This window comes from Centrocercus urophasianus, unplaced genomic scaffold, assembly GCF_019232065.1.
Source record: "Centrocercus urophasianus isolate 14NV4802_14NV808 unplaced genomic scaffold, USGS_Curo_1.0 seq_36, whole genome shotgun sequence".
NCBI lineage: Eukaryota > Metazoa > Chordata > Aves > Galliformes > Phasianidae > Centrocercus > Centrocercus urophasianus.
In genome coordinates this window covers 6647572-6672886 of record NW_024884933.1, presented here as the reverse complement: position 1 = coordinate 6672886, position 25315 = coordinate 6647572, and the positions used below count along the sequence as shown (strand labels likewise).

The 25315-nt window shown below is 46.3% G+C and overlaps 2 protein-coding genes across 21 annotated transcripts in view; one reads left to right on the top strand and one right to left on the bottom strand.

The window, feature by feature from the left end:
• Positions 1-128: 128 nt before the first annotated feature.
• Positions 129-2765, top strand: MRPS16 (mitochondrial ribosomal protein S16). The gene is made up of 3 exons (XM_042831355.1): positions 129-219; positions 288-548; positions 613-2765. Exons 1-3 carry the CDS (start codon positions 207-209, stop codon positions 747-749), a joined length of 411 nt encoding a protein of 136 aa, XP_042687289.1. The 5' UTR covers positions 129-206; the 3' UTR covers positions 750-2765.
• Positions 2705-25315, bottom strand: part of SLC45A1 (solute carrier family 45 member 1) — a 33434-nt gene continuing 10823 nt past the window's right edge. For 2 of the 20 annotated variants that reach the window (XM_042831341.1, XM_042831340.1), the window contains 10 exons: positions 16397-16533; positions 15585-15755; positions 12231-12643; positions 11143-11235; positions 10490-10714; positions 8998-9734; positions 7641-7794; positions 6613-6789; positions 5872-6077; positions 2705-5805 (listed from right to left, as the gene is read on the bottom strand). In XM_042831341.1, the coding sequence (XP_042687275.1) occupies positions 5521-5805; positions 5872-6077; positions 6613-6789; positions 7641-7794; positions 8998-9734; positions 10490-10714; positions 11143-11235; positions 12231-12643; positions 15585-15755; positions 16397-16455 (2520 nt within the window). In that variant the 5' untranslated portion in view covers positions 16456-16533 and the 3' untranslated portion in view covers positions 2705-5520. Of the gene's footprint in view, positions 5806-5871; positions 6078-6612; positions 6790-7640; positions 7795-8997; positions 9735-10489; positions 10715-11142; positions 11236-11620; positions 12130-12230; positions 12644-13821; positions 14025-14386; positions 14450-14621; positions 15826-16396; positions 16534-16694; positions 16845-20228; positions 20386-20451; positions 20676-25315 lie in introns of those variants that run through there. The other 18 variants (XR_006170952.1, XR_006170951.1, XR_006170954.1 and 15 more) reach the window with 18 other exon arrangements.

Sequence of the window (25315 nt, the reverse complement as noted above, 5' to 3'; positions counted from 1 at the left end):
CCGTGCGGAGCAAACCGCCCCCGGCACAAAGGACGCACGCGGAACGTCCCGGAAGGCCGCACCGCCTGGCCCCCTGGGGCGGCACTCCGCCCGGAAGTCAGCCTCGCTCCCGTCTGCGTGAGGGCGGTGCCAGGCGAGGCGTGTCGGTGGTTTCCAGTCTCACCGGAAGTACGTAATCGTCCCGCGACCGCAGGAGGGCCGCCGCCATGGTGCAGCTCGGTGAGTGACCGCGGGCGCAGCCTGCCGGGCTGGGGGCGGCCCGTGACCGCCTCGCGCTCTCCCCGCAGGTAGCGGCCTTCTGAAGAGCTATCGAGGCGGACATGTTGTCATCCGTTTCGCCCTCGGCGGCTGCACCAACCGGCCCTTCTACCGCATCGTAGCGGCGCACAGCAAACGCGCCCGGGACGGGAAGTACCTGGAGCAGCTCGGCTGCCTCGACCCGCTGCCCAACGCCCACGGCGAGAAGGTGGCGGGGCTCAACCTGGAGCGCCTGCGGCACTGGCTGGGCTGCGGCGCGCAGCTGTCGCGGCCCGCCGAGAAGCTCCTGGGTAGGTGCGGGGCGTTGGAAGGGCCGCGGAGTTGGTTCGCGTCGCTCAGCGCTTCTCGTTGCAGGCCTGGCGGGGTTTTTGCCGCTTCACCCCATGACGATAACCAACGCCGAGAGGCTCCGGCGGCGGCGGCAACGAGCGCAGGAGTCCGTTGTGCCCCCTGCTGAGGGCGGCTCGCAGGAGCCCGGCGCTGCGGTCTGAGAGGCGCCGCGGAGCCTCGCGTGCGCAGCGAGTGCCGTCCGTGCCTAAGACATTAAAGAGTGATTTGTGCCCTTCCTGTGCATGTGCTGCTCTCTCCCGAGTCGGCTCTGAAAAGTTAACAGCCAATTTGGCACGCAGCAGCGATGATGGGACCTTCCCTGCTATTGTGGAGCACAGAACCACCCCAGGAGGCACAGAGTTTTCCGTAACTGCACATCACAGCTTTCATTTGCTTGCAGCGCTTCTCACGTTTGATTCCTTGGCTCTGATGCAGCGCTAGTGCAGTTTGGTGATCCCTGAGCACAGGCAAACAAATGAACTGCATCTGCATTTCTGTTTTAGTTCCCCAGAGCAGTTCTGAACCCATTTGTTCTCTTAGGAGAACGAATCACAGGAGGTTTCTGACTCTGAAGACAGCTTAAGAGGGAGGGGGTTTTAGCAGGACAGATGTGCACCTCACTGCGTTAGCACACTGGTGACCCTATCCACAGGAAGTGCTGACAGGCTGATAACAGCAAAAAGAAAGTTATACATTTAAACATGAGCCTCCAGCATAGTTACTGATAGCAGCATTTGATACAAATGCTGTCAAACTCCCCATTCTTGTAAGGTTGGTAAACATTACTCACACAAGAACATGAATTTTCACTCTCAGGCTGTGATTTCCTGTTGGCTTCTCCATTTGTTGTCTTTTGTTGGAGACCATTGAATTCCTAGGAAAAAAAGATATACAGTTACATACAGCTAATATACATGGCAAATACTGCATCATCTCCATAGCTGACTTCTCAGTCTGCTGCTTCAGTGTACTGAAGTTTTGCATATGAACTAGTCTAACACTGCATACTTTCTTCCTGCCCCTGGAGTACAGGTGTGTTGCATCAAAGAGGCAGACTGACAGAGATGTCACCTTCATATTTTCTGTCAGTTATTGGCACTGTTTGGGTTTGGGATAATGATATTGCCTTTCAGATCTAATCTAAAGCTCCCTGCTGGGCATCCAGCAGCAGTCTGCAAGCACAGAAATTATCCCACAGTTACCATTTCTGCACAGCGTATTTTTGAAAGGAACAAAAAAGTAAAGTAAATGGGGCTTTTACCACTGCTTATATAGCGTATATCTGCAAGTCCAGCAGCTTATGCTGTTGTCTTGTGCCGTGAAATCTCACTGCAAGCCCATGAGCAGTAGCAGCTTCTGTCTGTTAAAGTCTCTGCTGCAGAAACAGAGGAAGAGACACAGCTGTTTTCTTAGCAAACATCAATGAAAACCTTCCAGGCTGAAAAGCCAGGTTAACTGCAGCAGTGTCTTGCAACCAGAGATACAGACATTTTCAATTTAGATAAATGGGTGCACGAGGTCTCCCCTGACATTTCTGCTCCAGAATCATACAGTTCTCAAGATATTTATCATAACCTGTGCAACCCATGATGTTGTGATGTTACAGCAACAGCTCTGCAAAAGTCTCTCTCTAAGGCAATCTTCCCGTCTAAGGAAGAGAAAAGATAATTTAAGAAAGCCACCTCAGACCTGAGGGCAATTTCTTATTTTTCCCTTTCTAATCAAGTGCATCTCCAATTTAGTACGTGATGATTACTTACGTGTTAGTAGAAAACAGCATTTAAACTCTTCAAGCAGTTCCCAAGAGAGGCTTTGGGTGTTTGGGCTTTTGGTGTCATTCTGGGTGCTGAAGGAGTGTTGGTTCTTCTTACAGTCCCCCTATTTTTTTTTCTCCTGGAAAATATCTTTTTCTTCTTTTAGAGATTCAGCAGAAGTTTCAGTTATTTGGGTCTCTCTTTTGAGGCATGGCAGAAGTTGAATGAACTACAGATAAACTGAAATGGTTACATCTAGCTTCATCACAAACATGAGACAACTCATTAGGCACTTCTTCCTTCTCCCCATTTTCCCTTCTGTACATGTCATATAAATACAGATATGAGCACCCACAAATCACTTCCATTAAGCAACCTTTAATTTTTATTAAGTCATTATCATTAAACTTTATAAAGTCTAAACTATGGCACACCATGATATCGCTTTCTTTCCTCAACTCTTCCCTCTTCCTTCTACCAGCAGCCAACAGCTTTAGACAATTTGAAGAGTACATTCCAAAAAGTAAACATCGTATTGCAGCTCAGTTCAGCAGTGACCACACAGTAATTTCTGTAAAACACAGCATGTATGACAAAGGAGAAGACCAAGCAAATAAGTAATTCCTGGTTTTGTTGTTGTTTTGTTTTTATGGATTTAGTGCAACTTCCAAGGAATTCTGCATCATGGACACCAACAACTAATGCATACCCAAACTAAGACACACTGATGTTGAGTTTAAAATAGAAAATGTTACATATATTCAACTGTGCAATGCACTTCAGCATAGCAATAGTTTTATAACTGTATGTAGATGTATTTCCTACTCTTATTTACAGAGGGAGGAGCAACAAACGTGACCATCAAATATAACAGAATATCCCAGGTTGGAAGAAACCCACAAGGATCCTTCAGTCCAACCCTTGGCTCTGCACAGCACCACCTGAAATTCAAACATTTTGTCTGAGAGCACTGTCCAGCTGCTTGTTGAACTCCCTCAGTTGGGCTGTGACCACTGCTCTGAGGAGCCTGTTCCAGTGCTGGAAAACACAATGATATATACATATTGACATACAGCTTGATAAATACATTGATTTTTTTTTCCCTTCTACTGTTTTTCTCTTTAAACATCCTTGTTTGCAACAAAATCATCTGAAATCCCAGCTATGTAGAAAAGGAAAGCGTTCACAATCCACTCAGTGCAACAATACTGTCTACAAAACTTAGAAGGAGAAAACATTTTGAGAACTAAACACCCCTTCAATAGAAACAAAACGATCATTTTTGAGTTCATAAGTTTGCTAAGACAAAGAATTGAAGGTTACACAGCAGACCAAAAAAATTTCCACAGTCATCTCTTTAGATTGTTGGAAATGAGGCACTCAGAAGTGCCAAACGTGCTGCTCATACACCAGGTCCAGTTTCATCCCAAACATTCTTGGGATAAGATGTCCCATAATGGAAGCTGCATGACACAGGTGTTCCTGCAGGTGTGACAGGGAGCCATGCTTTCCAAGCCAGAATAGATGGGGTCAAGGTGAACAGTCATCAGTCTGACACCCTCTGTCTCTGAATGCTTGGCTTCATAACTTCAGAAGCGTTCCTCCAGGGAAGTAAATACCAAACAGCATAGAACTGATCACAAAAAAAAGCGGGGAGCTGATAGTAAAAATGAAAAGTTCTTACACACATTGTTTTAAGCACTATAGTGCACCACAACAGCTAAAGATTATGCAAGTTATTTCATCTTGATATTGCACAACACGCATAAAAATAAACTTAGGTGAACAGTCAAGAAAACTCACTGAAAAAGGAATGGACTTCCAGAAAAACTGCTGCCTCTGTCCCTACTAGATAAGAACAAAAAGAGCCTCTAAAGGGGTGCCTGCACAGTACTCCTGAGCACTACAATGCTCTTCTGCCATGGGGAACTTTTGCATCCTACTTGAATGTGAACGCAGACTGACAAGAATCCTATAAATGGTTCTAGCTTACATGTTTTCACTTTTGTTCTTCAATTGAAAGACTGTAGAGATTACCTGCAAATTGTGTAAGATCTCAGGCATTTACTACCTTCCATAGCCAGAATAATTAAGAGTTTCCACAGGTAACAAAACACCTCCAGTCCAAGTAATAAGTCTCAGCAGTTTCACAGAGGTATGCAGGTGTAGCTCCAGCTGACAAATCACTACTTCCTAAGCAGATTTTAAAACATCAGAAGGTACAACTGTACAAAACATATGGATGACGTGCCAGTGGCTTCTGGCTTTCACATAAATGATTTCTCTTATATTCTTAACCTAATTGTGAGAATAAACTTCTACCCAAGGAAACTTGGCTCACAAAACCCCCTCCTACCCATCCTGCTAACTCAACATAAGCCATTACAGTGTCAAAGCCTAACGTAGGAGTATGCGCAGATCAGGAACCATCACTGTGGACCACAGTCAGAACTTACAGAGCAGGGTTTGGAGCCAGTCGCATCCCACAGCAGCTCCTTGGAGCAGTTCTGCTGGCTGGAGCTCGGTGCACACGGAAGCCCAGCCATGGGCCTTCAGAGTACTTGCATTATGCTCCGAAGTTCTGAAAAGCCAGGGCAGGGTCAGGTCTAACATGCGGAAGGTGAGACCCACGTGCTCCCTGAGTAGGGAGTAGGAGTTGTAGCCCTCAATAACCAAGGGCCAGGCAACTTCTGCTCGCAAAGCTGGTGGCACACCCTGGCCCTGGTCCTCCCACAGCAACGGAGCCCCACAGCTCACTGCCACCCAAGGAACCGGGATCCACCTGCCTGAGCACTGGTCTTCTGGGTCCCCCACCTCAGGTCAAGGAAACATTGTTCCCCCGAGGAAAAATGGCACTGTATGGCAGTTGGAGGGAAGGTCCCACACTGCCACCAATGGTTCCCACTGCTGTGACCACAAGTCCTGGAAACATAGATCAGCCTTTACCAACTTGTGAAAGATGCACAGTGCCAGGCACTGCCCTCCTGCAGGCAGGGGAAAGTTCAGTGAAACTGGCACACACCTTTTCTGTGGCTTCCTGTGCCCACTGCCAGCACAGTCACCCACAGCCCACCTCCAGTCGCTGCCATCCTAAGGGCACATGAGCCCACCTTACCATGATGGTTGAGGACAAGAATGGTGCAAGTGAGGTAGCCAAGGATGCAGCAGCTTCTCCCATTTATTGGTCCTGCACACAGGCAAGGAGCGGGCTCCGCTCCTCGTTGGGTGGCAGCTCCTCAGCAGACAGGGTTGGCTCATAGATGACGCAGAGAGAGGAGAAGAGGCAGCCCAGGAAGGACACCAGGCTGGCAAAGTACATGGTGCCGCTGGCGCTGCCCACAGCTGTCGTCAGTGGCCCCATGGCCAGGGCCACCAGGATCTGCGCCAAGAAGTACTGGCAGCTGAGCAGGGAGATGTCAACACCCATCCCACGCCGTGTGCCCTCCGTGTGCGAGCCTGCAAACTTCAGGGAACATAGTGTGAGGAGGTGTCACCAGGAGCCCCATTCCCCATCCTGCCTGGGGCTCACCTCACAGCTCTGGTAGTAGTCGCAGAGTAGGGAGTAGGGCAGCGTGCAGAGCGTGGCAAAGAGAATGCCATAGGTTGTGCACAGTGACAGGACTACATAGATGTTTCTGGAGAGCGTGGCCAGCCCTGTGCCCAGCCCAAAGGCCAAATATGCAATGAAGTACAGCGTCCGTGTGCTGAACCGCTCCTCCAGCTTCTCCAGTGCAGCTGCAAGACAGCAGAGCAGAAGTTTGCAATGAACCATGACTGTCCCTGCAGTTGGCAGGACTGCACCCTTGGGCCCCACAGCCCAGACACTGGGGCAGCCACAGCTCAGCAGTAACCATCACAGCTTTGTGTAAGAGCAGCTTGCCTCACAAGCACAAAGGCAGACAGGCGGTGCTGGTGGTGCATGACACCACGATGCTCCATCAGAGGCACACGGGCACTGAATACCATTGCACACAATCTGTGTCTATGCTGGCTGCACGTATTTCTGGATTCAACATACACTCAAAATGTCACTCATGAAAGGAACTATGTTATAACAGAAATGTGTTATCACTGCACTGCTGCCCTCCTCTGCTGTCAGAGTGGGCTACACTAAGTAGCACAGATAACATGGTGATAACCCTGCTTCAGCTATCGTGCCACATGGCAGGCTGTGCGCAACAGAAAAGCCAGAGCTGTTACTGCAGAAATCCCGCCTAAGGAACAGGTGTATCTTTCTGACAGGGGTGTCCAGGATGACTGTATGCAGTACCTGAATAGAAAGCAGCACTGAATGCATAGATGCACATTCCCCAGCAGCCCATGGTGACCCCAGCGTTGTACTTCTGATACTCAACTGAGTTGTGAGGGGCTTTTGGATTCCCTTCAAACACTACTTCTCCCATGAAGTCAGTGTAGAAGAGCAACATCCCCTCGAATGAGAGCCATCCTGAAAGAAGCCAGAAGTAATCCATTAGGACTGCAGATTACCATTCTCCTCTTGTAAGCCATGTACTACAATACAAATCACAAGTGGAAACAGTTCGTGCAATGTATTACATAACGTTTAGCCACATTTATCTGAGACTGCTGCTTCCTGTGCATTATGCTGTTTGTCAAGATGCTCATGATTTTAACTATCAAGATTTATCCTTTGAATTCACATATGGAATCCTATAGGCTTAATGCTGGCCATGGGCCACTGGCTTAGCAAGAAAGAAGAATCAATCACAGTCTGAACTGCCTGGCTAAGTTTCACATGGTTGCTCATTAGATATTAGTTCCAGATGCTGTTGTCATCCTGCATTTGGCTACAGGCACTCCTGTAGCACTGCATTCTATGCACTCTCACAGCCTGTTCTGTTGCCTCTATACACATGGTGTCAAAGGGAGAAAAGTGAACGCTCATCTCAAACATAAGCAGGGAAACACAAATAATCTTCTAGAGTTCTGCTCAGCAACTTCAGATTCAGAGCATTAAAAACCCACGTTGTTGCAATTTGAAGTTATTGGTTCAGTGTTGTTCCTCATTCTAGCATAAACGCTCCATTTAACAGATGCACTAATCTAAACCAAAGTTATTCCTTTTCTAAGCACGTCAATTTTACAGTTCTAGGGTTTTTTTTTCCATCGTTTTTTTCCCCACATTCTAAGACAATAAACAACGAAGTACCTTACTGATGAATGCATACGGAACAAATTACGTTCTCTTCAGTTTGCAGCCATTGCAGCAATAAAATACTTACAATCACACAACATAAACCACCTCATGGTGAAAACTAGAATGAACTTTCTCATTACCTAGGAAGTGGTTGATGCAGAGGTTACGAAGAGCCCTGGGCATGTGGCAGATGGTTGAGCAAAGAAGTCTCATGGAGAGTGGTTGCTCGGAGGTCTCACCTGATCCATTCAACTCACTCTCATACTTAACACCATCCAGCAGGATATTAGCAACCTGCAACATAAGAACTTCCAGGTCAACCGACACTAAGAATAATCCAAATGACCTTTGAGCAAACCTACACAGTGTTGTGCATCTATGTAATGATTTGAAGGTTGAACTGCTGCTCAGTTCCTCATCGGGGGATTAAGAACAGTGTATCCAGCTAAGAATGTCTGAAAATTCAGCCTTAGAACAAGTATTAAATGGCAGCACTGTGCTACAGCTTTCAGTGTACTTGAAACAGTACCCTGCACTGTTCCAGAGTATTTGGAAACCATGCTGAGATGCCAGCATAGGAAAAGCACCGATTTCATTTCTGTTAATATAAGCTGTATTCACAGCCAGGTGAATTTGGTCCCTGAAGTTTTAGAGACGGTGAAGTAAGAGTGGACAGTTTTAACTGACACACTGTCACTGCTCACTGCCCTCAGTGGCTGATTCTACAGGCACAGCGCATACAAAATCCTGACCCTAATGAAGTCTGCTCTCACAAACTGAGAAATACAGCAACAAACAAACAAATCAACCAAGCAAAACCAAAAATAAACAAACAAAAGAAATCAAACCAAACAAAACCTCTCCCCTCTCCCTCCCCAAAGGAAAAGAAAAAAAGAAAAAAACTAAACGGAGGACAGTTTACCTCATCCTGGATCAAAAAAAATGGGTCAGCATACAGAGGTCTCAGACTTTCCAAGTAATCACCAACAGTGGGAGGTGAGGTCAGAGTCTTATCCCTGGGTAAAGAAAACCTCACCTCCCTGATGAAACCAGATGCAATGACTGCCATAAGGAGAAGCTCATGGGAGATTCCTATCCCTGGCCCTATCTTGCAGGTATTTCTGTGGAAAGGGAAGATACAGGCTCAATAAAAATGTGTCCTTTTCTGCTCTCACATGGTAGCTTCCTAAGTGGTGAAGGAGAGCTAAAAATGCCAACCTAACTTTCACACGTGGCCTGAAGAGGAGGGGAACGCTTCCATACCTGCTCTCTTCAGCAGGCAGATGACAGACCACTAATGAATTGTAATTCATACCCTATCCACTATTTTTCCAAGAAGTCTTTGCAGGTATTCTGTTCCCCCAATGACTTCTATAAGCAAACTGTCACGAGCAGTCTTTAGCAACGAATTTATGCACTAAACATTTAAAAATCACAGAAAGAGATTAAACGAACACTCGGGTTTACGTGGTCATATAACTGGTTTTCTGCCCTTACCTGTTGGCTGAAAGTTACATTTCTTCTTCTGCTACTGTCTGGACAATGTCCTGTTACGATATCTGGAATGGCCAAGCTCTGAGGTCTTTTCAGGATGCCTGACGACCGTGGCTTTATGGCATCCAAGGAGCCCACCCTCAGTGCCTCTCCATCAGGACCCGCAGTTATGCTCCTCTCCCCTTGCTCCAGAATTCCATTTTCTTGTTGGTAACAACCATCTGGCACCCGAGGAAAGCTGACACTGACAGGCTGCCTGGGCAAGCTAGATGGAAGTGCTAAGTAACTACTGTGCCCACCTGTAAAACAGTCTATAAGCACACTGTCAATATTTGAAGTCCCAAATGACGATGCAAATTCGTTAATTCCTGTCAAGGAATTGTCTCTGCTGACAAAACTGCCATACTTAGGTGTGAGTGGGCTGAGGGGAGAAACGGGGCTTGTAAAACTTGCATATAAGTGAGCTGAGTTACGAGAAGCAAAGTTTTCACTTACACCCTCTTCAAAGAGAGGTGGAGAAGGAGGGAGAGGAAGACTTGGACTCTTCATCACCTTTTTCTTCCTGCTAAAGGACCCTAGGGGTCTTTCTGGAATGCTAATTAGAGTCAGCACAGTAGTGATAGTCAGTATTATTGATGTGAAGACATAGATGACACGCAGTTGCCCTCCCACAGCTTTTCCAAAACTGGTTTTATCCCAATGTATTCCTCCAATAACATAACCAAAGCCACCTCCAAGACCTGGTGGAAAAACAGAGCTGAGATTATCTTCCCTAGCCAATCCATGAAGTCAGTAATAGCACAGTACCACTTGTTTAATGATTTATGAGGAAAATCCAACATGCTACCTCTGTTTTACCACTTAATCCCTTTTCAACTCAAATGCAGCAATAAACACACTTATCTGCACCACATGAACAGTCTTTCTGTACAATGTACAGAAAGAGGGAGAAGGATAGTAATACAAAAGCAATGATATAAATAACTTTAAATGCAAGTTCTTCCTTTGTTGAGGACAACTCATTTTACCAGCACCAGCTATCACTCTCACTCCTCATATGGTGAAAGCATTCACGCTGACTTCTTTCTAAAGAACATGTTAAAGAACACAGAACTGTCTCCTGACAGACAGGAAAACTAGACTAGGACACTACAGCAGTAAGAGAGCAGAGTGCATGCTACAAACACTTTGCTCTCCAATACAGCAACCAAAAATAACCCCATTTCCCACACTTGTGATAAGCTGAACCTCCTGCCTGAGGGGTCATTTTTGTAGGGTTATAAAAGACACAAGGAATCTTAAGACACAATACAGGACTGTCTTGTTTGACTTTTGTCAAAAGCCAAAAAGTCTTTTTCTTTCAAAGTTAATTCTTGCTTTCTCTACAGGTATTCAGCTTATGCTTATACAGAAGGCGACCAATAATTTACACTTATCTTTCTCACAGCAGGGCTTTTTGGACTCATGTCATCCAGGAAGCATCGAGAAACCATACCTGCTAACAAAGCATGGATGTTGAGGCCCCTGTCTTGATCCACTGGGCTGCATACATCCATCATATAGGCATGGCTGGGATTGTCTGCTGAATCTGCACTGAAGTCCATGAGGACAACACCACAGACTGTAAGAATGATCCCCCATTTGTGGTTATTCACAGTGTCAGACAAGGCACTCCCAATATCTCTGCCATTCAGCATAAGCGAGAGCCCGAGCAATGCACCTGGGAATAAAAACAAGTTAAATTAGAATCAACCAGCTACTTCTAAACAAGAGCAACTGCATGGTTCCAAGTTCTCTAAAAGCATTATATTACTCACACAGCCCTGCAGTGAGCACTGTTGATGCTGTTCATATCATCACAGACCTGGGAATGCGCGTGGCTCACGGGATATACAAAATCTTTTCACACTGATAAACCTTACAAGTGCCTGGAGTTGTGGCCAGTGAAAGGAGAACACTCCTGACCTTCAAAACATCACCTCTTCCAACTGTGACCAGACAGTGGCTCTCCTGACAAAACACCGTTACCTCAGTGACACTCACCGTCTTCTTCAGACCCACAATACTCAACTTGAGAGGCCCACAGCTACATATCATAGCAGAGAGACGCATAATCTTCCACCATACAATCATTTCTACAGTACGCACCTACTGCTAAGACCAGAATGAAAGGTCTTCTCCTGCCAAATCTTGATGTGCATCTGTCACTCCAGGCCCCCAGAAAAGGCTGCAGCAGGAACCCTAAAAAAGAAAGTGACCATTACATCGAATTCTTCTACAAGCCTGTTTCACAGGGGGCTTTAAATGGGTACGTCTGAAGACAGTTAAAGGCAGGACAACATGGCACAGTGATATCTCCAGTCAGTATCAGTCACTCTGACGTACAGAGTTTAGTGCCTGGCATTTCTCACACTGGGGACTGGATAATGCAGTGCACCACTGCTCATCCAGGACTGCTATGACAATGCAATTCACTCTCTGTCACCAGCTGAAAAGAGTACAACAGTGTTAAGCTCCTTTCCTTACACTATTTTCCAGCTATTTTCCTTACACCCCTTGCACTGAAGATCTTTTACTAAATTAGCTTGGAAGACAGCAAGAATAAACATGTAAGTTGAAAAGGTACCTGTCTGTGAGTAGGGGCCTATCTACTCTCTTCTTCTGAAGCACATCCTAGAAGGACAGGCAGAAAAAAAAATCTCCAAGCAGCCACAGCCATCCTATGGTTCTTCCTGTAACAGATATAGCTCCGACCACCCAACTCTGCTAAGTAATCCAATGACAGTAACAGTAGTGATTAACAGCCTTTCATCACTGGAATACCTCATTTGTTCTGGAAAACTCAACTAGAAGGCAAAATCACTACACTTTAAACACATCCTGTGAGTGTGTCTCTGTATATTTCTTTCCACAGGGATGTAAACGTATGCACCGATCTTTTCTGCTTCTTTTTTTTTAGTACATGAACTCAGTAACAAAAGCTTACTTACTCTTCCACAGCATGTGACACACTGAGAAGTTGATAAAAAACAGACCTTCTGATCATACCAGGCCCACTTCTGGTAAGACACAGCAGTAACTATTTTCCATCCCATTGTCTAAAGCTATGGCTAATACATCTTAAACATGACATCACAAGGAATATATTTCTGAAGAGCTGAGGCAGAGAAAACTGTATGTACCCCCCACAGGGCAGAATAAAACCAGAGGAAAGGAACAGCATACCCAAAAGTTACCTAGTATGGGGCTGATGAACCACACCATTCCGTACAGCTGGTCTGGCAGCCCCATCTGAAGCAACACAGGTGTTACATAGGCTGTTTCCATGGCATAGCTAAACTCAAGCCCAAAGAGAATACACCCATTAAACAGGAGTTCCAGGAAAGATCTCTGAGGCTGGAGATCCCCAAAGCCAATCAAGTCAGTAGGACACGGAGTATTTGGTGGTGGCGGTGGCGAAGGGCGGATGAATTTTCTCCTTTTCGGATGTCTCTTGAAGTTATTAGCCCGGTGACTTAGGTGCTGTGTGACTGACCCAGGATAGCCTGGAACCTGTGACCTCCACGTTTCCTGAGAAGCCACACTTGGCAAAAGTGCAGCATCGTTGACAGGAGGTGTTGCAGATGGTGGAATCATCATGGCTGAGAGGCTGGAAGAAAAATAGCTCAGAATAAAACGGTTGAAATAGGAAAAACTTTGTGGAATTTCCTTTACTGAAGTTCAGGCCATTTCTGAGTTATTTCACATATCGGGTATATAGGGAGCAGAACCCCGATGGGCTGAACTCCAACAGTGCCATGAGATACATGCTGCTCTCACCTCCAGCTTCGTGCTGCATTCTTATTTCTGTCCTGGCAGGACACAGCACTTCACAGCCACAGCACAGTGCTTTGCTGGGACACAGCAGAGCCTTAGGCTGTCCCCAATGTACACCGTTACCATTAGAGAAATACTGGTTGCTCCTTCCACACCATTTTTTAAAAGTGTAGGGCAAGCAAGTTCAACCCACTGCCTCCTGCTGAAGGCCAGGTCAAATGCTATTAAACAGTGCTCCTTTCCTTTTTATTTTAAACTGCAGTGAGTTCAAAGACATGACAGAAGGAAAAACCAAGAGCACAAGTTCTTCTGCCTCACAAACAGAGGACAGCAAACTCAAAGGAAACACAGCAAGGAGCCCCTCCAGCCTGACCCTGGGTGTCTCCAGGGATGGGGCATCCACCACCTGTCTGGGCAACCTATGCCAGTGCCTGACCACCTTCATTTTAAAAACTTCTTCCTTACATCCAATCCAAATCTCTCTTTCAGTTTGGAATCATTTCCCCTTGCTCTGTCACAGCAGACCCTGCTAAAGGCACCTCCCCTTCTTTCCCACAGCCCCTTTAGATACAGTCTCCCTGCAGCCTTCTCTTCTCCAGCTGCACAGCCCAGCTCTCAGCCTGTCTTCACAGGGAGCTGCTCCATCCCTCAGAACATTTCTGCGGCCATGCTGTGGATGTGTTCCAAGAGGGCCACGAATGACACTCATCATAACAGTAGCCACGCACCTTAACCAACAGGGTCTTGGCGACGCATGGCTCTGACACCTACCTGCTCAGCTATGGTGTGTCACGAGCAGGGACACAAACCCACTCATGTTTTGATCCCTGGTGGGCCTCAAACCCTCACCGAGGGCTGGAACTGACTCCCGTTGGCCCCGCACTACTGCACAGCCCCCCCAGGCTTTCCACCACCAAACAAACCAGCCCAGCGCCATGTCCATCACAGTTTACAGGTAGGCCGTACCCTCAGGTACTGTCACCATCACCCCACAGCTGTGACGGAACTCACCCAGCAGGAATCAGAGGGGCCTCCCCGAAAACGCACCAGCGGACACGGTGGTCCTCACAACTCCTCCGGTCCTGCTACCCCGATGGCAGTTCAGAAAGCCGAGGTCAGGGAGCTCCTCGCGGCACACGGCCAGGAGCCGGGGCACAAAACACACAAACCGCAGACGTCCGGCGCGGGACGTTCGCGCCAACCCCGCGAGCCGCCGCCCCTGGAAACGCGGGCTGCAGCCGAGCGCCGCGTTACGCAGCGCAGAGCCCGGCCTGCAGGCAGCCCGGCTGTCGCCGCATCCCCGTGCAGCATTCGGACCTCCTTGGGCCCCGGCCGTCGCCGGATGCCGACGATCCCCGTACCCGGCAGCTGACGCCGCCCGCTCGCGGCCCGCCCAGGCTCCGCTCTCAGCCCGGCGCTCCGCTCCTACCGCGGCGGACCGTCCGTCCGAGCTGCCGCAGGCCCCGAACGGATCGCTGCGGTCATTATTCCGACGGAGCACCGCGCGCCGAACACGGACATCTCGGGCCGGACTCCCGCAGCACCGGGTGCTCCGGGCCCGGCCCCGCAGCCTCACCTCGGGCCACGCCGCGACGCCGCCGTTGCCGCTCCCGTCCCTCCCCCGGCGGCGGAAGCGGCCGCAGCGCCGGCGCCGCCCCCAGAGGGGAGTTCGGCAGCAAAGCGGGAGGTGCGCAGTTAAAGGGGCGGTAAGGAGGTGGATGGGCTGCGGCGGGCCGTGCGGTGACAGGACGGGGGGAAGGATTCAAGCCGAAAGAGGAAAAAGTCGGGACTAGAAATAAGGAAGAAGTTACTTGCGCTAAGGCACGAGATGCCCACAGTGGCTGTGAAGTCTCCTATGGAGGCATCCTAGGCCCAGCTGCACGCCAGCCTGTGAGACCGATTGTGCCTCGGCAGGGGTTGGACTCGATGACTTTGAGGTTCTTCCCAACCCCTGCAATCCCGTGATGCAGGCTGTGCTTTGTCCGACATCAGAAGCTGCTCACAACACTGAGCTTTGAGCTGAGGTGCTTTGATAGGCCTGCAGAGCAGGGCAGGCTGGCGCTCTGGGACCCAGCAGCCTTGTGGATCACAGCTGTTCTCCTGCTCCTACAGGACAGCAGGAACCTGCTCGTATAGAAGCAAAGTCATCAGGAAAAACCGTGCTGTTGCGATCATATCCCCTTCTGCTCCTTCAAAATGAATAATCACCAAGCCTGCTTCAAACCAGTCTTCACAATATCCAAGTCAGTAGGACTGTCACACAGTGAACAGCTTTCCTTCTTGTAGCATGGAAGAACTCTGAGTTTCTCATTCTCAGAAGGAAACGCCACACGTTTCTTACTCTCTATGAGGAATCATGGCCTGGCTTCATCTGTCACTTCCTACCACCCCAACCTGGCAGTAACCCAAAGAAAGCTACATCCTTCATTTACTACTCCACATTGAAGTGACAGTTAATTACTGTTCATTCATTAAAGTCTCTCAAAAAGCAAAACACAGAAGTGTCTCTCTTACTTCAGAGAATGAGATTTGTGGTGGAAGGTTCAAGTAGGAAGAACCGCTCCTTATTTGTTAATAAGCAGAAAAGTCAGCTTTAAAGCACTCAGGTTTTGAAGAAATGCAGAGTATTCGACTGAGTCAGCTCTGCTGCACTGAGCCTTAGTGCCATAGCCAGTTTGGGAAACTCATTAGCAATTATATTCTTCAGTCAGAGGGTGGCCATAGCCACAAACCTGTTAGCATTCAAGAAGCATTTGGATAATGCTCTTCAATACCTGGCTTCGTTCTTAGGTTGTCCTGTGTGGAGCCGGGAGTTGGACTCTGTGATCCTCATGGTTCTTCCCAGCCCAGGACGCTCAGTGATTTTACGAGACTCAGTCCAGATACGCGAATGCTTTTGTTCCATTGCCAAATCCAAATGAAGTCTCCTTTCCACATGTACTACACTGAAGAAGTTTATATTATTGTAAACACACAGTCAAGTCAGCAAGGTCTGTGGCTCACGCTGTATTTGCACTGTGTTCAACAAAGTATGACAGAAAAAAAGCAAAACAACAAGTTTAAACAAGCATTTCAATTATATGCTCTTAATGCTTATATGGTGAGAGTTTACCATGTAAATTACACCACCCTGGCTTCCCTTACACGTCAACTGAGTGGGTTCAAGGAAGTCAGTGGGAGGTGAATACAATGTGAGAACATAAAGAAGTTACACACAAGCCAGTTTACACACCACCTGCATGTCTAGCCCTAGCATACTGTCATAGGACTTTTATCTGAGCTATTAAGCAGTTCCTGAGCGTGGATTCCACCAGACTCCTAAACTGCCTACATTAATTAATGCAATTATATGTTTAAAGATGCTTTAAAAAGCAGAAATATCCCCACTGCTGACAAATACACAAAGCAGGGCACAGTAAAAGCTGGTGGACGTTACTCTCAATAAGCTGGCTTTTTAACAAAGCACCACTTTGGTTTGTGAAAAACTGGACCATTGCCATTGACAAACATCAATAATCTGTCAGTCTAAGCTAGAGCTGCTATACCAAACTGAAACAAGCAATTACTGTCTTCCCCGTCACGTTACCTGAACAGCTTGATTCCTTGTTTCTTGTATGAATCCTGTAAGCTACAGCTTCCGGCCATCGCATCCAGTCATTATCAAGATCAAAGCTTTCTTGGCTACCAGCAGTTATTTGTGCAATTCAGACTTCTAATCTTCTCCTGGAGAAGGAAAACAGAGTTCACATCGTTAGCGAGTCCCAGAAATCCTCCAATCGCTGCTCTTCTGAAGGCCAAGCACAGGGTGGCACAAGGAAGGACGGGGCCACTGCCGTACTGCGGGATGGGGGGAGCGATGGCCAGGCAGCACACAGAGGACAGACCTACAACACCTGGTTCCATACAAGCACAGCTAATATTGATCCATCTATTGATCCATGCAGGCCCGTCACACCAGCACTGCCTTTGGTGGGACAGGCATGGCACTGCACGCAAGTGGCACCACAGAGGTGCTGCAGCAGGCTGTGTTCTATAGCAGCTGGGCTCAGGAGTGGCTCAGTATTCACACACATGCAGGGGATTCCACGTTCATGCAAGAAAGTCAGTGTGGCACTGATATCAAGGGCATTGCAGGAAGATGGGAGGTGTGCCTGCCTCCTACTATGCATTTATTGAGACTTTGTTTTATAATTGGCTGTGTACCTTGTATAAATTGACTTCGGGAGCCTATGGGAAGTACTCCCCCACTTCCTTGTGTTTACCACAGAGGAAATGAGAAACTCACCAGGTCCCTAAGGTCAATTACTTTCTTCAAAACCCAACACTGCTCTGTGTTCCTGACTCAGTGCAGTGTTCAATTCCGTGCTGAGATAATATCTATATCGCATTACAGGAGGAGCTACAATAGCACTGGATGTTAATTGCAACACACAGACTGCTCCCTTCTGTCCTTTATACCAGCTATCAAGAAAAACCAGAAAGTCTACTTTTACTGTTTTTAATTTAGCCTCTTCCATCCGTACTGACTGCCTATCAGACAAGAGAGGCAGAGGGAGTCATCCATACCTACCTCTGCACAGCTTCTCAAGCCTAAGGAGAAATACTGCTACCAAATCTAGTCCATGAACCTGAACCAATACCTTCTGTTGTACTGTCAATGAAAGGGAAGGAAACAACATACTCTAACAAGAGTTATAGTGTCTCTTTCAATTTAAAAATCACATTGTTCTACCAAGCCAAAAGACATTTTGTCATTCTCTTGCCACTCTGTTCCAGCATTTACAGAGAATTCCCACTATGAGAACAGATCAATTCAACAGTGGCATTTTCTGCATTACGCTCTGCTCTAATCTCACTGCACAAAGTTTGTCTTGCTGAGCACACTGCACCCTCTTCCACACTCCAATATAGGGTTTTGGGGTACCCCGTGTTATGTAACACCTTGTCTTGTGTTATACTGACAGCACTGCTGTGGATTCTGCCATTAGCGATTGCCACAAGAACAACTGTGGTACATGCACACACAGCTGATGATCAGGAGCCCGTTGTCACCTTTCTCTACGGCCAGCTGACCGAAGTCATGATCTCCATATGTGTAACACAGATGGCAGAGCAGCTGTTTACTTCTGTTTTGCACAGCATGCACCTATGGAGCAACGCACCAATTACATAATAGTAAGTCATAAACTACAATGAGTCAGACTGCTAAGTCCATGCGCTGCGTAGATGAGATTTTGACTCCCATCACCTGATAACATAATTGCTTAATTAGCTCCTCCTGAATGCTATGGCTATGGTAGAGGATTGTTACCATGTAGGACATGGTAAATCTGAATACAAGAAGCAAGTGAGCAGTGCAAAGGTAAATGATTCCTCACAGCAAAACAGGCATATCTTACAGCTGTATTTCCTATGCTGATCTGCTCCTTGCTCTCATGTTTTAGGGACAGAATAGAAACAAGACCGTAAGAGTCTGGTCACAAAAACACTATCTGAGGAAGTCTCTCCAATAATGTTTATTCCCGGGCATTTGTTTTTCTGAAATTCTACTACATGCTTATGGAGGTAAAGGGGTAATCCCTGTGCTGGCAGGGGTTTTGAAACACCTGCCGCATCACTGAGCATTATGCTACTGCTTTCCTTCAGGCAAGTGGAAAAGACTCCGTTAAAGTGGTGCTTATCACACCGAGCACAGGGAGACTCCACACCCCTCTGGGCAGCCTCTGCCAGTACTCCATCACCTGCACAGTAAAGAAGTGGTTCTTGATGTTTAGACTGAACCTTTTGTGTTCCAGTTTATGCCCAGTGCCTCTTGTTCTGGCAGTGGGCACCACAGAAAATAGTAAGGCTCTTCTGCCCTCTTCCTCTGATATTGATAAGATCTCCCTTCTCCCGAGCCTCACCCAGGCTGAACAGTCCCAGCTCTCAGCCCCATCTCAGAGGAGAGGTGCTCCAGACCCTTGATCGTCCTGGTAGTCTTTTTGGATGTTCCAGTATGTCTAGGTCTCCCTTGCACTCGGGGGATCTGGACACAGAACTCCAGGTGTGGCTGCACCACTGCTGAGCAGAGCAGGTTGGTAGAAAGCCTCACAGGTCTGGCTGTTTGAGATCTACTAGTACTCTTTCACACTGCAAACTCATTAGATTTTAAGAACATTTCCAAGCTTATAAAGCAGCTGAGCTGACCTAACACAGAAGAATGCACAGAAAGCCACAGGAAACTGAAGCACAACCAATTACCTGCAGATGAATACCATTTTTCACAGAGACAATACAAAACGCTGACGAAATGCAGATATTCACTTTTGGGACTATTTGCTGGCTGGTGAGTTATAAGCTTTCACTTCAGGCTGCAACCATCTGCCAGCTGACCGGCTGCTAGCTAAGAGTGATTCAAGCAATAACCGTGCTGACACCGCTGCTTTCCCAGTTCTACCACCTGTGATTCATGCTTGCACTCCCCCTCTCCTAGGTGAGCACCCAGGGGCCTCTCGTTGGAGCTCTGGTACATGCTGCTCCACAGCAGGTCTCCTTTCATCTAAAGCATCACCACGCTCAGAGGCCCTTGGGATGTCTCCATTTCAGCAATAACAAAGAAGAGTTAATAAAGAGTGAGGAAGTGTCAGAAAAAAAAAATAAAATACATTTTGCTTTGACTCCAGGGGAGAGGGAACTGGCATCTTTTTGAGAGGCAATTTCCTGAGTGATGCTGTGGGCAATACAGGAAAAGGTGTCATGTTATGTCAGGGATCCAACACCCACTGCTTCCACAGCACCAAATGCTCCTTTCCCTCCTGGCTAAAATGCACATTAAATATGATGAGCCTGCAACACTGAGGGGAGTTGAACCACAATCAGATCACTTTGTTTGGCTAAAAGTGTTAAATACAGACACAAAAAACCTGATAGCATTTGTGAAGCCCTGGAAAGGAAAACCCAGGTTACATGTGTCTATTTGTAATAAAGTAACCTTCTATGAAAAAAAGAAATCCACACAGGTCATGCTCCCTTCCCCAGATCCCCACACACTGCCCAGACAGCAGAGAAGTTTCTGTAAAACACCAGAATTCACCCACATTTGCTGTCACTTCAGCCTCTTACTAACAGGGAAGAGCAGAAGCCCCCACGCATGGGCACGCAAACTGACAGGATGGGACGCAGTGGTTCTGAGACTTTTCTGCTTAATTTCCTTAAGAAACATTTATATACTAATAATTTGTGGATATCTTGAGACTTCCTGGGGTCAGAGGCATGCAAATTCCCAGGGCAGAATATCCCAGTGCCACAAGCAGCCACAAAAAAGGTCCAGGTTTTACAATTCCCAGCAAATTTGCTTGCCAACTGCTAGACAAGTGCTTCACGAGTCTCCGAGCATCACCTACCCTTCACCCCATACCTTAAACTACATGCATCCTCACCTCATGTCTCATAGTTTGCCCATAAGATCGTGGCCTAGATTTGCTGCTGATCAGAATCCAGAGGGATCAAAAAAATGGAAGGAGCCACAAGATAGGACAGACAGAAGGTCGCTGAAAGGAATGAAAGACATCGACACCACAAGGAGCCTGGAAAGAACAGCGATCCTGATTGCTGAACACATGCTGAACTATGAGTCAAGGAAAAACCTCTGTTAGGAATTACCAAAAAGTTCTCAGCACACCGAGCAGAGTCCCACGGCAGTATATCTGCACCACTGTCAGCACCTGTGTGAACAGTTTTCTTAGACTGCCATACAAGACAGCTTCAAGGAATCTTTTCTGAATATTCGTTATGCAGGAACAGACCAGACCTTGGTGTCTCTGTTAACTTCCTGAGTCACCTCCATGGGTTACCAGCCAGAAAACCCAACGTGAAATGTGGTCTGGTGTTCTGTTAATAATATACTCTGTGTTTGTTCATGATCTTTAATCACATGGCTTTGTGCTCTGTGGAACATCCTGTCTCTCTCGCCTAAACCAGTTCAGAGGTAAAGATGCTTTGGACTCAATCCAGACTACATATGTATGTTTCTTGCTCTGGAAGCTGTTTGTCAGTTTCAAACATGTTGGCACAGTTTATATTATCGCGTTTTCCTGGAGGAAAAAAACAAATCTGCCTATGAGATGAACAAACAGATAACCCTGCACACACACCCTGCTCGCCCCTAAGAACCCCCTTATCTCTACAAGGACAGAGGAAAACTGGAGGGTAAAGGTTAGCACACAATGCATTTGTTAGGAAATTGCTTTATAAGAAACCATTTGTCTATTTCTACTTCTACGTGCATGGGATTCCCTTCCAAGCTGGAAAGCAACCTGTAGACTCTTCTGAAGTTGTGAATGTTTATCCAACTCCCAGCCTCATAAAAGCAGCTAATAATAAAAAATGAAAAACAAAAACAAAACCCAGCTACCACTGACCCAAGACCACATCAGGGTTTGGCATCTGGCTGAAGAAACATGGACTTCTTGAGGTTTTAATTTCAGCGAATTACTCCACTGTACAAAATGGGAAAGTGAGACGCAAAAAGGCTGTTATTGTACTGCATTTGTAATTTCATATTATGTAAAGAGATACTGACCCTATATCCAGGAATAATGCATGGACTTAGAATTAACATTGTGTACAAAGCATCACTTAAGATCATGTAGCAACATTAAGATCTCTCTTTCTAATTGACTCAAAAAAGACCAGGCACAAATACACACACAGTCTGCCTCCCAGATTTCTTGGCATATTGGACAACCACTCTTACACGTGACTGACACGTTGTTCAGCCAGCGCAGTTGGTTTCTTTTAGAACTTACCACACTGTTCTGTTCTAAAAATCAGAAGGCCAGGCCCACTGCTATAGATACTTGTGTGCTTTATTTGGCAGACTGTGCACACAGCTTTTCAGAGCTGAATCACTACAACCCGATCACACCAAACACATGGTAATGACTTGCATTCACAGACAAGTGTGCAAATATGATTGAGGTTCAGGACATAAGTGGGCTGTATACCAGTAGGACACTGCTCCCCATGTTTGGAACCTTCCCAAAAGGGAAATTTGAGAATATTCAGCAGCAGGAGCAGAACAGAAGCAGGATCAAATGTATTTTTCAGACAACTGATGAAGCCCCGCTTCTGCACAGTACAGAGTTTTGTGGTGCAGAGCGCTTTAGATCAAAGAGCACAGGGAGAACACTTCTACCCCTCTGTAACATTCCATGTAGCTGTGATCCAAAGGCCAATTATTAGTCCTACCCAGGACTGCATGCAGATTGCAATAAATAACAGCTTTGTACTCTTAAATCACATCTATATGCTCCTCGAAAAACCTTACATCTCGTAAAAGGTAATGCGAATATCTAACACACAACTAGCCTCTTGTTTTATCAAGATAAATTTTATCAGGGCTTTAACAGTTTTTAATCCATTTCAACTTCATCCAAGCAGAACTTGTTAAGTTTAAGACAAAAGGAGATGACAATACATGTAATCTACCAGCAGAGGCCATACCTCCATGGAACAATGAAGAGTCAATTCAGACAAATCCCACAGAACCTTTGCAGTTTGACATACGGGATACAGAACTACAAATTCTCAGCCAATTTCCTTCAGTTTGCTCTGATTTCCCTATTTCCTCACTTACTGCTGAGCTTCAGAGTTCATCCACAACTATCACAGCTCTCTTACTTTAATTCCTCTTCAGGCTGCTATAGATTTTACTGATAACAGGGCCCTGTATTCAAACCATGACCTACTGAAATCTTCCCTTCATGCTTTATGCTATTTCTACTCTATGCTCTTACTCAGGTTCCAGCCCTCCTACAGATGTTCATGCAAGTGCCCTTTTCCTTTGATTACAATGCACTAATATCCTAACACAGGGAAAGGTGTTCACATCTGGTTGCACTTCTTGGCACAAAGAACCACGAATGCCTGTTTTCAAAACTCTACAATTACAACTACGTACATATTAAAGATTAGCAATGCCCCTGAGATGCAACTTCACCCCTTCATGGGCATGGTTTGTAGCTGACGGCAAACAACTGAAAACAAGCAGCATGACTTAGAGTACAAGTTGTGACATACAAAACACAACCATCTCATCAGTCAGTTCCCCGGCCATAAAACAGACGCTAGGAAAGCAGTCTCGATTTGCAGCGTGTGTGCAGCCTGTAGCCCAGAGCACTGGGTACAAATACACGAGCAGGAAAGACTGCTACAGTTCTGACACTCTGACACCACTGCGCGGTGCTAGAGACCAAGGCTGGCAATGCACTCACTGCACTGGAAAGTTCGAAGTAACTTCTTGCTAGCGTCGCCTTGAGTTTTTAAGCGTTATTCACCACTGCATTTTAAGTTGAATATAAGAAATGAAAAGGGGAAATTCCAGACTCAAGTTTGTCAACCCCTCAGGCACTTCCTGCACCAGTGACAAAAGAGAACACAAATTGTCAAAAAAAAAAGCTTCAACTTCTGCTAGTGACCTTTTCTTGATTTTAAGTAAGAAATATTTGCCTTCCAAAATTGACCTGGTACCAACGCTGCCCACCTTTGTGTTCCTAGACTCAGAGTTGCTGCTGGCATACCTCCAGCGGACCATGCTCAGAAACAGGCTCTGCTTTGCTTCATCCTCAGTTTCTCTCTCAACTTTTCCCGCTGCTCTTCAAGCAGAGCGGGCACTTAATTGCCGCTTGGTCTTCTGGGCCATCCTTTGCCAAAAGGAAATTACAAGCCTTCTCTCTGCTTGCCTGGTAATCACTCAGCTAATGGAAGAACGGAGTCCAGCAATCCCCTTACAGAAAAGGCAGATAATTCAAGCATTATCAAGCTACAAGTGCATACTGCAGATAATTGAATAAGCCACAAAGTGTTTCCTGCACAACTATACCATACCCTCTGATCATATGAGGGTTAACAGTGAATTCTCTTCTCCCATACAGACATGTAGGCATAACTAAAGCAGGGACAGAGAAAACAAAACTTTCAGATTATTTTTTCTACAACTATTAATCCCTCTTTTCTTTTATTAATTTCCTTCCTGTCCTGACTACATTAGCCTGAAGGGCCTCGCTTTAAACAGGTGGATGCAGCATCTGATGTCCTTTGAGCATCGCATCTATGTATCTACGTAGATCAAATACGAGGTGCTGAACATAGAGGACGTTACTGTTTGTTTGGTAGAGACTTTAGGGAAGACTTCAAGATGTTAGTTTTTTTCCTGCAATGCAAGGAAACGCTGCTACATTCAAGCCCTTCAGCAATAAACTATTAATTCCTTTGGGTCACAACAGAAAGCAGACTTATTTTTTAAGAACATTTTCTACAAGGTCTCAGTAGGGTGAGACAGAGCACAGCAGGGGAATTTCCTTTGCGCCGTATGATTCCAGGTGCAAAAGACGGATAATGCAAATGAATCAGCAGTGCCCCTGGCTCTAGTTCTGAAATAATTTCTCTCCACATCAGGAGAAACACCCTGAGCCTAAGAACAGGCAGAGAACATCACTTCCTAAATCACCTTCCAAAGGTGAACAAGTTGCAAGTTAACTTGTTCACTGCACATCAAACACCACGGGTCTCTGAGGGAAAAAAAGGATGGGCCTTCTAACGTGTCCCAGGTGTTGCATTTCCTTCACAGCACCTCGGTAGCATCAATTAAAACCAACCTCTAATTTGCACTAAAATAATCTGATTTTAAATTCCTTCTGAACGCAGTTGATCTTGCCCGATCTTTCTCTAGTACAGCTGACGCACAGACGTACCCCAGATGATGGGTCCTGTCTCCACTATCTATTTTCAAAAAGGCCTCGTTTCACCACACTGCTGGACCAGACGATGGGTTCACTGTTACTATGCTGTTTCCTTAAAATGCAAGGAAAATCACTGGGTAATCTCAGTGGCACCACGTTGTCACCATCAGCAAAGTCCATCGCTCTTGACCAAAAAGACCAAGGCAGTTCATTTTGTTCCAGCAGATAAACCCTTTTAGAAAGAACATTATGTTCTCCCATTACAGAAGGTTCCGAAACACACACTTCTTGCAGGAAAAGATGACTTAATTGTAACCTAGAGAAACACACCAAGTAATTTAAGTAAGAATGCAGTGAAAATGTCTATCTGGAGTAGTTCCATATGCCCAGAACAAACTAAATTGTGTCCTGGTAGGACTAAATGTAAGGCAGTTTGCTTTTGCTACAGAATAGGGAACTTCCCTCCTGTTTCCTGGTTATTTGAAGGTCTTACTGAAAATATGTAAACATTCAGTGTAATCACACTGTGAGCTTCTAACTGGAATAAGCAGAAGGTGTTTTGTTTTTCAATATATAAATGCAGAGATCAGTAGGAGGAACACCGAAACAGTATTCTCTTTTTGTCAGGCATGCCTTCCCATATGAGAACTGTAGTGCTTAGCAGATGTATAACCAGGTAATCATTCTCCCTGTGATGCAAATATTCCTTACAACTACAGGCAATGTTCTGTTCTTGATGCTTGTAACTGACAGGCTCGTGAAAGATTTAAATAGCTAGGAGAAAA